The sequence below is a fragment of the Pituophis catenifer genome, unplaced genomic scaffold (genome assembly GCF_029215685.1).
Source record: "Pituophis catenifer annectens isolate HBS135680 unplaced genomic scaffold, rPitCat1.0.hap2 SCAF_7, whole genome shotgun sequence".
Lineage (NCBI taxonomy): Eukaryota > Metazoa > Chordata > Lepidosauria > Squamata > Colubridae > Pituophis > Pituophis catenifer.
Genome location: NW_027256887.1, coordinates 77,566,756 through 77,579,934, shown reverse-complemented (window position 1 = coordinate 77,579,934; position 13,179 = coordinate 77,566,756). Strand labels below are relative to the sequence as shown.

Below are 13,179 nucleotides of genomic sequence, written 5' to 3'. Positions count from 1 at the left end.
CGTAGTCGGCCCTACCGTATCATACAATCCAGTAGGAACCGGCTGAATTTCACCCCTGGTTACTTGATCTTGAGCTTGTGTCCAAGAACAAGAGATTTTGTGATGATTCTTCAAGTCAGAAGTCAAGCTTCTTGTGCGCATTGTTAAACTGCCACTATGCCTTTCTTTCTCCCTCTCCAGTTTACTGAGGAATCTAACACTAGTAACAGATACTCCAGAGGAGACCTACCAAACTCAAGCTATCATCTGGCAGAAATTTGAAAATATCTTTAACACCGCTTCTGGCCTTATTAATTATGCACCTGTGTTTAAATCCTATTTGTATCAAGCGCTGATGGAGCTCTATGAAGATAATGTGCAGTATGTTGAAATCAGAGTTATCCTGCCACCGGTAATATATACATATCTCCTTCTTCTCCTCCTCTTCCCCCGTCTCTTCTACATCTCCTGCTTTTCTTCCTGTCCCCCTTTCCTTCTCCTCTTCCTTCCTCTTTCCCTTTCCCTCCCCTATCCCCTTCCCCTTCCTCCTCCTCCTTTGATCTTTGGGAGGGGGGGAGAGATAGATAGATAGATAGATAGATAGATAGATAGATAGATAGATAGATAGATAGATAGATGGATGGATGGATGGATGGATGGAGGGAGGGAGGGAGGGAGGGAGGGATGTTACATCACATATGTGACTTCTACCACCCTTCTTGGAGAAGGGGAAATCTATTTTTATATCATGTACAATGAATCCTATCTAGTGCTTTTATTTCCAGGTGGCAGTAGATAACGGGTTTTGTCCTATACTGGGACTCATTGGACGTATATAACCAGATCTTATTCTGTGGTTTGAATAAGAATAAGAGTCACCAGTAGCTACATAAATCCAGTGAGTCCAGATTTACCATGAAATTAGTTGTATACTGCCTCCTGGTGATCTATGTTAGCAAATGGTTACGTATGGTATATATGGTTTTCCTATAAGAGCTTTTTTCACATGGTTTAAACTTTTGTTCTTGTTTTGCCCACAGATATATGAGCTGGATGGAACTGTTCATGATAAATTTTGGGCTGTGGCAGCTTTTGAAGAAGTGACTAAGAGATTTGTAAAAAGTCATCCTGATTTTGTGGGTGTAAAACTTATATATACGACCCTCCGGTAAGGGATGTCTAGGTAGCTTTGCAACTGGGGCAGGTCCATACGTTTGAATTTAAGTAACTAATATTAACGAGCAAGGTGGAAGAGCACAATTATACTGGCACTGAAAGGCCTGAAGGACCAGGCTGGGATTAGATCTTTTTGGAAAAAAACATCTGTGTGGCTGACTCCAACTTGATGGCACATAATCAATCAATCAATCTTAATTTTTTAAAAATTAAACTACCTTTGGGTAATGACTAAAAATCCCATCATACTCTTTATAGCTATCAATCCAATGAGTATCTAGAGATATGTTTCTTCCTGATGCCCACTAGGACTGTGAATCCATAAATCCTGAATTACAGACCAACACCCACATCATAGTAGCCAGTGACAAGGGAAATGGGCAACATTAGGGGTATCACAGCTTCCCTGTCGTACCATAGCTCTTTTCTGGATGAATTGTTAAGGCCTACCAGTCTCCTGCCTTCCTTTCCTCCAACTTACTTCTTATTTCCTTAGAATAGAAACCAGATCAATGGATACGAAAGAGCTAAGTGTGATAGAATTTGTGGGTTTGTTGGAGAGTGTTAAAGCAGGGGTGAAATTCAGCAGGTTCTGACAGGTTCTGGAGAACCAGTAGCGGAAATTTTGAGTAGTTCAGAGAACCGGTAGTGGAAATTTTGAGTAGTTCGGAGAACCGGCAAATGTCACCTCTGGCTGGCCCCAGAGTGGGGTGGGAATGGGGATTTTGCAATATCCTTCCCCTGCCACGCCCACCAAGCCATGCCCACCAAGTCACACCCACAGAACCGGTAGTAAAAAATTTTGAATTTCACCACTGTGTTAAAGGGAAGGAGCTTGAAAGCGCATGGGCATCAGACTAAGATAGAATTAAACCTTACCACCTAGGAGGTTGGGGTGTAGCGAGTCCTGAATATTCAGAAGGGTGAACCTAAAATACGTTATAATGGAAGTGAGGAATAACTTGGCTTATTCCAAGCCAATCCTAATTGAGTTTGGCATCACAATGAGCATGTAGAAGAATTTCCGGTGTAAAGTATGTGTTTGATACTATGAAAAGAATCCCTTTTGGCATGTTTCTCCAATTTGGTATCCTCAAAGTTATTTGTGAGATTTATAGTCTAACAGAGGGGTGTTAAACTCGATTTCATTGAGGGCCACATCAGGGTGGTGTTTGACCACGGGGGCGAGGGTGGGCATGGTCAGCTCAACGTCACTTGTGTCGGGGGCGCCTGTGGAGGCCCGAGTGCTCTGCCACCAAAACCAGGCTCCTGAGCTTCGTTTTCGGCCACGACGGCTTCTTGCAGCCCTCTGCCAGCAAAAACAGAGCTTGGAGTAGGGGTAGCGTTTTTGCTGACAGAGGCATCGCAGGCCGGTCCTTCGCTGTTTCCAGGGCGGCCCTGCAGGCCACGTCTAAGATTCCCCTGACCTAACACAGGGCAGGGGCACCAACATTGATTGACAAGGCTGATGTGAGTTTAGTATTTTGTTCCAAACTTTTCATTGTAAAGGGAGCCTGATTAAATATACAGTCACATCTTAGGTTGTAAGGGAGCTAATTCCTGTCTGAGGAATTCTGGAAGTTGAAGTTTACAAGTCTTAAAGTTGCCAGGTTTGGAGACCCCTTAAGTTAGACCACTCCTGGGGTGAACGCATTAGTATACAAGTATTGCCTGCAGATGGGATTATCTCTGAGTATATACCCTATAGACCAGAGGTCTTCAAACTTGGCAGCTTTAAGACTTGTGGACTTCAACTCCCAGAATTCCTCAGCCAGCAAATTCTGTAAGGTCTAGTGCATAGCTGGCTGGAGAATTCTGGGAGTTGAAGTCCACAAGTCTTAAAGCTGCCAAGTTTGAAGACCTCTGCTATAGACGTAACTAAATAAATAAAAAGCCCTTGTCTCATGACTTTTTTCTCCCTGTTGTCGGTGAACTGGTTTGGTATTTATTCTGTTTTTCAGGCATCATATGTGTTTAGCCCAATATTTGCTCAGCACATTTTAATCAAAGCAATAGTATCTGCAACCATTTTTCCCCCCTGATATTTTCTCCTGCTTTTGCCTTGCAGAAAGCAAAAACTTGCCCAGATCAAAGAAGCCATTCTTACAGCCATGGACCTCAGAGCTAAGTTCCCAAGTACTATAGCAGGGTTTGATCTGGTAATTCCTGATATTCCTCGTGGGTTTTACGTTTTACTTCAGAAGGACTACAAGAGGATGAAATAATGGGGAGCTAAAGTATTTAAGCGGCATCACACGACTACCTTAGCCCTGCAATGAAGCCCAGACCAGAAGCTCAGTCAGGAAATCCACTTCTTCTTTATTGTTAGATTACATTAACAGAACCTTGCAAGACTGAAAGTGTTTCTCCCATTCTTCCATTTTACATGTAATCCTTGATTTACAACCACTTGTTTAGTGACTATTTGAAGTTACAACCGCACTGACCCATTTTTCACACTTACGGCTTTTGCAGCCTCTCTGTGGTCACGTGATCAAAATTCAGGTGCTTGGCAACTGGCATGTATTTATGACAGTTGCACTATCCCAGGGTCATGTAATCACAATTCATGACCTTCCCAGCTGGCTTCCCAACAGGCAAAATCAATGAGGGCAGCCAGATTCACTTTTTTTTTTTTTTTTAATTTATATGCCGCCCTTCTCCGGAGACTCAGGGCAGCTTACAATGCGCTAAGCAATAGCCTTCATATTTTTGTATATTTTATACAAAGTCAGCTTATTGCCCCCACAAACCGGGTCCTCATTTTACCTACCTTAGAAAGGATGGAAGGCTGAGTCAACCTTGAGCCTGGTGAGAATTGAACTCGCAGTAATTGCAGGCAGGAATTGAACTCGCAGGAATTGCAGGAAGCTAAATACTACCTTTAACAGTAGCATTAGTCTGCTGCGCCACTCAGGCTCCTACTTAACTGAAGTGATTTGCTTAATAACTGTGGCAAAAAGATCATAAAACGGGACAAAACCTACTTAACAATTGCCATGCTTAGCAACAAAAATTTTGGCCTCGGTTGTCATCATACGTTGAGGATGACCTGTACTCTCTGGAACAGGTCTCCTACCTTGGCAACTTTAAGACTTGTGGACTTCAACCCCCAGAGTTCCTCAGCCAGCTTTGCTGAGGAACTCTGGGAGTTGAAGTCCACAAGTCTTAAAGTTGCCAAGGTTGGAGACCCCTGCTCTGGAAAACCAGGGAGGATCCCTAATTTCCAGTGCCAATTGTTTGCAGCTGATGCCATAGTACAGGTAGTCCTTGATTTACAACAGTTCATTTAGTGACCATTCGAAGTTACAACAGCACTGAAAAAAAGTGACTTATGACCGTTTTTCACACAACTGTTGCAGCATCCCCGTGATTTACATTTGGATGCTTGACAACATATTTATGACGGTTTGCAGCGTCCCAAGGTCATGTGATCATCTTTTCTGACATGCAAAGTCAATGTGGAACCCAGATCCACTTAACAACCATATTTAACAACTGCAGTGATTCACTTAACAAATGTATTTATTTATTTATTTATTTATTTATTTATGTAATTTATATGCCGCCCTTCTCCCAAAGGACTCAGGGCGGCTTACAAGAAGAAACAAAAAAATTACATACACATCAAAGTCAATTTAAAATTAGTTAAAATTAATTAAAAATTTAATTAAAATTATTAAAAATCACCCCTACGGATTCAGCCCATTTGGTGAAAAAGCCATGTCTTCAATTCGCGGTGGAAGGAGAGGAGGTCAGGGGCTGTCCTGAGGCCGGTGAGCAGCCCATTCCAGAGGGTCGGCGCTCCCACAGAGAATGCTCTCCCCCTGGGGGCCGCCAGCCGACACTGAGGAGGCCCGCTCTGTGTCAGCGCACCGGACGATGGGAGGATGGCAGGACATGATCCTGCAGGTACCCCAGGCCTAAGCCATGTAGGGCTTTATAGGTGAGCACCAGCACCTTGAAACGAACCCGAAGAACCACCGGTAGCCAGTGCAGCTCGCGCAGGAGACGTGTCACACAGGAGTACCGAGAAGTCCCCGTAACAACCCGTGTGGCCGCATTCTGGACTAACTGTAGCCTTTGAGTGCATCCCAAGGGCAGCCCCATGTAGAGGGCGTTACAGTAGTCCAACTGAGACGTAACAAGGGTGTGAGTGACCATAGCAAGGGCATCCCGATCTAGGAAAGGGCGCAACTGGCACACCAGGTGTACCTGGGCGAAGGCCCCCCTGGTCACGGCCGTCAAATGATCTTCTAAAGATAGCCGTGAATGTGGCAAGAAAAGTTGTAGAACGGGGGAAAACTCACTTGACACATTTCTCACTTAGCAACATAAATTCTGGGCTCGTTTGTGATCATAATAGCAATAGCACTTAGACCTATATATACCACTTAACAGTGCTTGACAGCCCTCTCTAAATGGTTCACAGAGGCAGCCTGTTGCCCCCAACAATCATTTTACCTACCTCAGAAGGATGGAAGGCTGAGTCAACCATGAGCCGGTGAGGATCGAACTGCCAAATTGCTGGCAGTCAGCAGGAGTAGTCTGCAGGATTGTATTCTAACGAGTGGGCCACCACTGCTCATTATAAGTCTGTATTAATAGAGTAGATCTGTTTGTTTTTTTAATGATAGTTATTGATACATTAATAATATCCAAGTACTGAATGCTGATCCAGAGCAATGCTCTTTTCAGGTTGGTTGGGAAGATGCTGGAAAGTCTCTCTCGGAGCTGAAAGAAGCTTTAAATTTGCCCAAAACTAAAGGAATTAAGTTGCCATATTTCTTTCATGCTGGTGAGACAGGTAAGCACAAATACATCACAGTGTACCTTTGAAGTGCAATAAATAACTAGGAAATGAATTTTGCAAACTTCTTTGTAATTACCTCTGAAGCAGGGGGGAAATCCAGCAGGTTCTGACAGGTTCTGGAGAACCGGTAGCGGAAATTTTGAGTAGTTCAGAGAACCGGCAAATACCACCTCTGGCTGGTCCCAGAGTGGGGTGGGAATGGAGATTTTTCAATATCCTTCTCCCAGGATGGGGAGGGAATGGGGATTTTGCAGTATCCTTCCCCTGGAGCGGGGTGGGAATGGAGATTTTGCAGTATCCTTTCCCTACCATGCCCACCAAGCCACGCCCACAGAACCGGTAGGGAAAATTTTTGAATTTCACCCCTGCTCTGAGGTGAATCTTTTGAACACAGCAGAAGGTGATTTTAAGTAAATATACATCAATATATGACACTGGTCCAAACCTGTGGTCCATGGATACCTGGGGGGGCCAAGATGTTGTCACAAGGGGTCCGTGAAGGTTTGAAGAAATGTTATGTTTTAAATCTTGGGAATCCAGGGCCATGGTCCATGGCCACAAAAGATATTTAAAAGGGATCCATGGTGAACTCATTAATGCTAAGGATCAGATTGTTGTTCCCACAAATTTTTGCACACTTTGCTCTCCAAAATACAGAAGGATATAAGAAAGCCAGGGTGACAAAGAAGACAGGACAAGTATAGGGATCTTAAAAGGTTTATCTTGGAAAAATAAAAATGGAGATTGAGGAACATCCTGTATGTTAGGATTAAAAATTAGATCTGATGGAAGAAAACTATAGGGAAAACATGGAGTTAACCCTGGTTGGCAACCTTACTTAGCAGACTATATATGTGCAATTAGCCCATTACAGCAGTCCTCAATTTATGACCTTAACCCAGCCTGGAATTTTCAGAGTAAGTCATGATGGTCATAAATTGAGACTTGACTTGAATTTATGCCTTTTTTTAGTCATTAAGCAAATGCTTAATGTTTGGTAACTTGGAGCATATGACTTCAGTTGAGTTTCATGAGGAGTCTTACTCCAAGGAGAAAATAGGTATATGATACCATTGTGATTTAGTTTGAGTCCTTGAGGCGCTAAAAAACGTGAGAATTCTTCATGCTCTTTTGCAGAGGATGCCACAAGGCTTTTCCACATTGCGTTAGCATTTCTTCTTTCAGAATAAAATTTTGAGAGAGTTCTACCATGATGGCCATCCTTTTGTAAAGTTATATAACAACTCTTCCCCCCCCCCTTTATTACTCAGACTGGGAAGGCACTTCGATAGACCAAAATTTGTTCGATGCTGTGCTAATGAACACCAACCGGATTGGTCACGGATTTGCCCTTGCCAAGCACTCGGAAGCTAGGAGGTGGGCCGTGAAGGAGAATATTGCTATAGAAGTCTGTCCTATTTCTAATCAGGTATTGTTCAAGAAAAAGTGTTTGCTCTAGAATATTCTGGGATAGGAAGAAATGGGGAGATTACTTCATGGGTTCTTTCCAATCCTTTGACAGATCTCATAGGTTTCCATAGAAAATGAAAAATGCTAGGTTTTATTCGGAAATATTCCTGTCAGCCCAGAAAAAAAGGAAAGATAAAAGATGGAGCTTGAGGAACATTCTAGATGTTAGGATTAAGTTACTTAGCAGACAATCCATGTACAAATAGATCGATTCAGGCAGTCCTCGACTTAGGACCTTAATGGAGCCTCGGAATTTTCATTGTTAAGTCATGATGGCCATAAGCAGGGGTGAAATCTAGTTACCTTCCTTACTGGTTCGGAAGTGCACGTGCGGACCTTCTGCGCATGCGCAAAACCACCTGCCAGGAAGTAATGACACCCGGGCGGGTGGGTGTAGCTTTGCTCCGCCATAGCTACCAGATCGCCGAACCAACCGTGACGATCACTACTGGATCGCCCGATCTGGTCTGAACCAGGAGCATTTCACCCCTGGCCATAAGTCAAGGCACCTGTGTGACCAGACCCAAATTTGTGACTTTTTTTGTGCCAGTCATTAAACCAGAATAAAAGAATATAAAGAATAAAAGGCCAGAAACCAGCAAAAATGTTGTAAATAGTGGTCACATGACTGCAGGAACACTAGATGAGCTGGTTGCCAAGCACCTGAAGTGCCAAGTCATGTGACCGCAAGGAGTTTGTGCAGCCACCTGAACTGGGTTGTAAGTAACCTTTGGGAGGATCCGTCATAACTTCAAACAGTTGCTAAGTGAGTACACCAACAAGGGTATTAACAGACACAGGATTGTAGGCTAAAAGGAGCAGTTAACATTAATAAGGATATTATATGCTTAGGTAGAAACATCTATATGGTGGAATATAGAAATGGGAAGAAAAAAAATGCTCGTCTTCCTATAACAAGGAGGCTAAAGATTAGCGCACCAGTTTTTCAATCGTGAAAGATCAGATTAGAGTTAGAAACAAAATACCACTTTTTCCATGCTGTCTTTGTTCACAATGCTCCTAGCACTCAGTGGGATAAAAGTCACTGGGGGGCAGCTGGATTTGCTTAACAACCATATGATTCATTTAACAACTGCAGTGATTTGCCAAACCACCATGGCAAAAAAGGTCATAAAATTGGACGTGACTCACTTAACAATTGCTGGGGGCAGCTGGATTTGCTTAACAACCATATGATTCATTTAACAACTGCAGTGATTTGCCAAACCACCATGGCAAAAAAGGTCATAAAATTGGACGTGACTCACTTAACAATTGCCTTGCTTAGCAACAGAAATTCTGGTCCCAGTTGTCATAAATCAAGGACTACCTGTAAAGGAAAGGACAACTGAGAAGAAGAGGGGGGAAAAAAGAATCTGAGAAAATAAAAAAGTCCAGAAGGTGTAAAATATCTATCCAAGATATGTTGATTCACTTACAGTTGATTCCTGAGTACTGGTTAAATTTCTGGAGAGATGTTTACTGCTCTCTTACTACTGGTTGAATAACCTCAACCATTTATAAAAGTAAGTATTTTTGTTGCCGACCGTATCCAAATAATAGCTCTTTTGTGCAGAGACAAGCCCTCCAGTAGTGGGGTTCACTTACCTTCGCTACCGGTTCAGAACTGTGAGTGCCCAGTTTACCCTAACCCAAACCTTCTGTGCATGCGCAGAGCGTCCGTGATGATGTCCGGGTGGGTGGGCAGAGCCTCCCACTGCCACCGTTACCGATTGGTAGAAACCCACCTTGTGACAGTGATTTTGTGTAGATCTAGATAAGTTCTCAGAATTCTGAATGTTCCCTTGTACCAATAGCCTCACAACCAAATGCAGGCTTCAATAAAATAACTCTTGGATAACGTCGTCTTCTTCTTTAAGGTCCTGAAGCTAGTATCAGATCTGAGAAACCATCCTGCTGCTTTTCTGTTGTCAGAAGGTCAACAGATAGTGGTTGCCTCTGATGATCCATCCATCTTTGGATCAAAGGGATTATCCTACGATTTCTACGAGATGTTTATGGGCATAGGAGGGTTGAGTGCCAATCTGAAAACTCTGAAGCAACTGGTGCTAAACTCTTTCAGGTAAGTGCATGTCTTTTGTATGCTGACATTTATGGACAAAAAACCCAACCCCATCATCTATCTACAAAGATATATCCAAACAGGGCAATAAATAGGGACAACTTTTACAGCCAGCTGGACTTTTCATATATATCAGCACCCTAGTTTATATCAGCATTGAATTTAGAGTCAACAAAATTTGGATAGGAAGCCCAAATATGAAACTATACCTATCTTGCCATAATAGGGTGGTGTTTTTTTTTTGCATTAAAAAAATGAAAATACACAGTTTGCTGGCCGAAAACATTTAGGTACTTAGGATGGAGCTAGATGGAGTCTTCTTCACAACTTCAAACACTATAAAGAAACTCTACAGACACTACAAATTCTCCCCCCTTTTTTTGTTTATTGTGCCCATCACCATCACTGACCCTCCAAAGCCAATACTTAGGTAAAGATTTAGAATGAATGGGGCATTGCTTTCTGCTCCTCCTAGATTCTATTTACCTAAAGGTTGTGTGAATCCTCAACATGCCGACCTTTTGTCTTGAAGGCAAGGGATTTTTTTAACCTTTTGGGGCCTCCATCTGGCACTCATCTGTTCAGCAAAAACAATAGAATAGATGGACTCAGCAAGGGCATCTAAAGGATCTTGGATCAATTCCTGAAGCCTGCTGGACATTAGCCTCAAGCCCAGCATCAGAACAAATGTACGTGCCCTAGGATAATGTTGCAGGATCCAATCTGGGCCGGTTTCCAGGACCAGAGGTTTTGTTGTGACCCAGGCCCAAGTAAGTAGTAGGAAAATCAGTGAAAAAACAAACAAACTTTATTCGAACAACTGAGAATTACTTCATTCCCAGCGTCGTTCAACTAAATTAAAGCAAATTCCTCCCAACACAAATTCCTCAGTCCTATCGCAAATCTTGGTCCAATTAGGCAAACTGCCAAAGGCCTTTCTTGGCAAACGTTCAGAAGTCACAGATACAAAAATAAATACAGGATATAGACGAAGAAGAAGACGAAGCTACCAATGTTGTTTTCCGGCAAAGCCCAAACGCCATTGCTAGTCTGTTTTAAGCCTTGTGGGAGGGGCCAGTCATCTCTTGGCCCTACTCCCGAGTTGTCCTCTTTGTCTGAGCTGCTCTTGCCTTCTGGCAGCTTTTCTCATGCGTGCATTAGGAACAGACTCCTCCTGTTCCTCTGCCTCACTCCTATCAGTCTCTGGAGGCTCTGGAGTCAGCACCTCACTCCCCGATGGCCCTGGCCCCATCTCTGCCTCTGATGCAGAGCCCTCATCCGGGCCTTCCCCAGCCTCCAGGACTAGCCCATGTTCTTCCTCCACCTTTGTCTGACTCCGCTGCCAGCTCCGCAGGCTGCTGGCGGACTACAACAGGTTTAATCTTCCAAGCTTTTAGACTTGTTCTGGAGCCCATCCTCAAGGCACATTTCTCTAGCAGACACTAGACACTGCATTAGAGAGACATTCCATGAGGATGGGCTCCAGCATGAGTCCAAAAGCTCGCAAGACTAAACCCTTCGGTCCCACTGACCGACCCAGCTTGGATCCTGCACCAGCATCAGAAATCTGATCCAGCCTTATAGACAGTAGTACAACAATGACTCAAACTTTTCATTCTTTTACTCTGAGCTTGAGGCTGGGGGCATAACAGCTACTATATTAAGAACTTTTGCTGCGTTATAATCCACACTCTTTAGTCAGGGACAAAATATTGGCATTTGTTGTACCATGATTTATCCCTGTCCTGCTTCTTTATCTTTTTTCCCCAGTTCTAAAAGACACCTCACTGTCCGTCCGTCCCCCAAAAAAAGAATTATGGGTAATGGATTCTAGCAGATTTGAGGGGAGAAATCTACTTTAAGTGGTACAGTTAAGGATAGCTTCAGCTTTCCTCATTCATATGAATGGGCAGAAAAAAGATGTTTTCACCATTAAGTGCAAATGAGAATTGGCTTTAATGTGCTTCATTGGAAAGCCTGCCGTATGCTGTTTATTCAGTATCTTCTATTTGAATACAAATGTGTTGAGTTTTAAGATTATGACTTCTGGGGCCGGGGTGGGGCGGGAGGCTGCCTGCATTTGGTTCTTCGAGGGTATCTTGCTATCTTTGAATCTTTTCCCTTCGTAGATACAGTGGTATGAATCATAATGAGAAGAAAAAGGCCATGGCCATTTGGCAAAAAAGGTGGGACCAGTTCATAGCCAATTCTACAGCTTTGTTCGAGAAGGTTGCTGGGTAAAAAGCCACAGTAGAGCTTCTGTACAAAATCTTGCTTCTCCCAGGTAATTTGATCAGATCATTGCTCATTTAACCATCTGGCAAAAAAATAATTGAAATCAGAATATACTCCATAAAGATGGAATTTATTGTGCTGAGATTGAATAGAAGACGTGTTCCTTTCCCCACGAACAACAGAAAGTTCTCTAATTTTTAGTTATATTGGTAAATGTTGTATAATTGTTGTGAGTAAACAGGAGGCAGGAGTATTAAGTACAGGTCGTCCTCAACTTATAACCATTCCTTTAGTGACCATTCAAAGTTACAACAGCCCTGAAAATTGTGGCTTAACAACCAGGCCTCACACAACCAACAGAATATCTCCACAGTCACATGATCATAACTTGGTTGCTTGGCATCCAGTATGTATTTACAGTGGTTGCAGCTGGTCCTGGGGCTCATGTGATCGCTATTTGGGACTTTCCCAGGTGGCTACTGGCAAACAAAGTCAATGGGAAAAAGCAGGATCCGCTTAAAGACTGCATGAGTCACTTAACAACCATGGCAAAAAGGTTGTATAATTGGGCATGACTCGCTTCAATACCACCATGCTTAACAACAGGCGTTCTGGTCTCAATTGTGGTTGTAAATCAAGGACTAGAGTACCTGTACAGTACTTTTACAATCTTGAATTGACCAATTATTTACCTTTTTAAAATTATGAATATTGATTTTTATTATATGAGCTCTATATTACTCAGAGTGGTTCATGGTGGGAACCACCCATAATCCCAGTAAAATGAATAAAAGAATGAAGGAATGATCAATCGCCTATAGATATTTAACACAGATTAATACACTTGGCTCTAATTGTAACAATTGCACCTTACTACTTTTGTTTATCAAACATGTATCATATGAACTATCAGAAGAGAAATGATTACCTGCATTTTGGGGCTAGAAAAAATGCAGAAATACAATTAAATGCTTACACGTATGCTTCATTTTAAAAAAGCCAATGTTTAAAAAATATGCAGCCTAGTTTGACAGCATAGAAAAGGTAAGAACCTTGTTGACTTTCAGACGATCAGTGATGTTTGCAGTTTAATTTAGATATATCTGAATGATCACACATTTCTCCCAACAATTATACAGGTGTAATATTTATTGAATGTATCTATTTCACTTTATACGTAACCCAGCTGGTTTTCAAAAGTTTAATGGAGTGCAGTATAGTAATATTAGACATACTATTGTCTAACAATATTTCTATCAGGACACAATACCATCAAGATAAAGAAAAACCTTGGTATATTGACCAAGTCAATCAATGAGAATAGTAGCTATTAGAAACTTAGAGTTGAATATGAACTATATTTGTTTTTTTTTTCCTTTAGCAGCAATACAATTTTTTAAAAAATATTTTCTTTATTGATTGC

The 13,179-nt window shown here is 42.3% G+C and overlaps 1 protein-coding gene across 1 annotated transcript in view; it reads left to right on the top strand.

Annotated features, from left to right (window-relative positions):
* ADA2 (adenosine deaminase 2) overlaps positions 1 to 12,960 on the top strand; it is a 39,064-nt gene extending 26,104 nt beyond the window's left edge. The window contains exons 4-10 of the mRNA XM_070946952.1: positions 181 to 391; positions 1,020 to 1,147; positions 3,224 to 3,314; positions 5,854 to 5,962; positions 7,240 to 7,397; positions 9,319 to 9,521; positions 11,651 to 12,960. Of these exons, the coding sequence (XP_070803053.1) occupies positions 181 to 391; positions 1,020 to 1,147; positions 3,224 to 3,314; positions 5,854 to 5,962; positions 7,240 to 7,397; positions 9,319 to 9,521; positions 11,651 to 11,762 (1,012 nt within the window). The 3' untranslated portion in view covers positions 11,763 to 12,960. The remainder of the gene's footprint in view (positions 1 to 180; positions 392 to 1,019; positions 1,148 to 3,223; positions 3,315 to 5,853; positions 5,963 to 7,239; positions 7,398 to 9,318; positions 9,522 to 11,650) is intronic.
* The last annotated feature ends 219 nt before the right edge of the window (positions 12,961 to 13,179 follow it).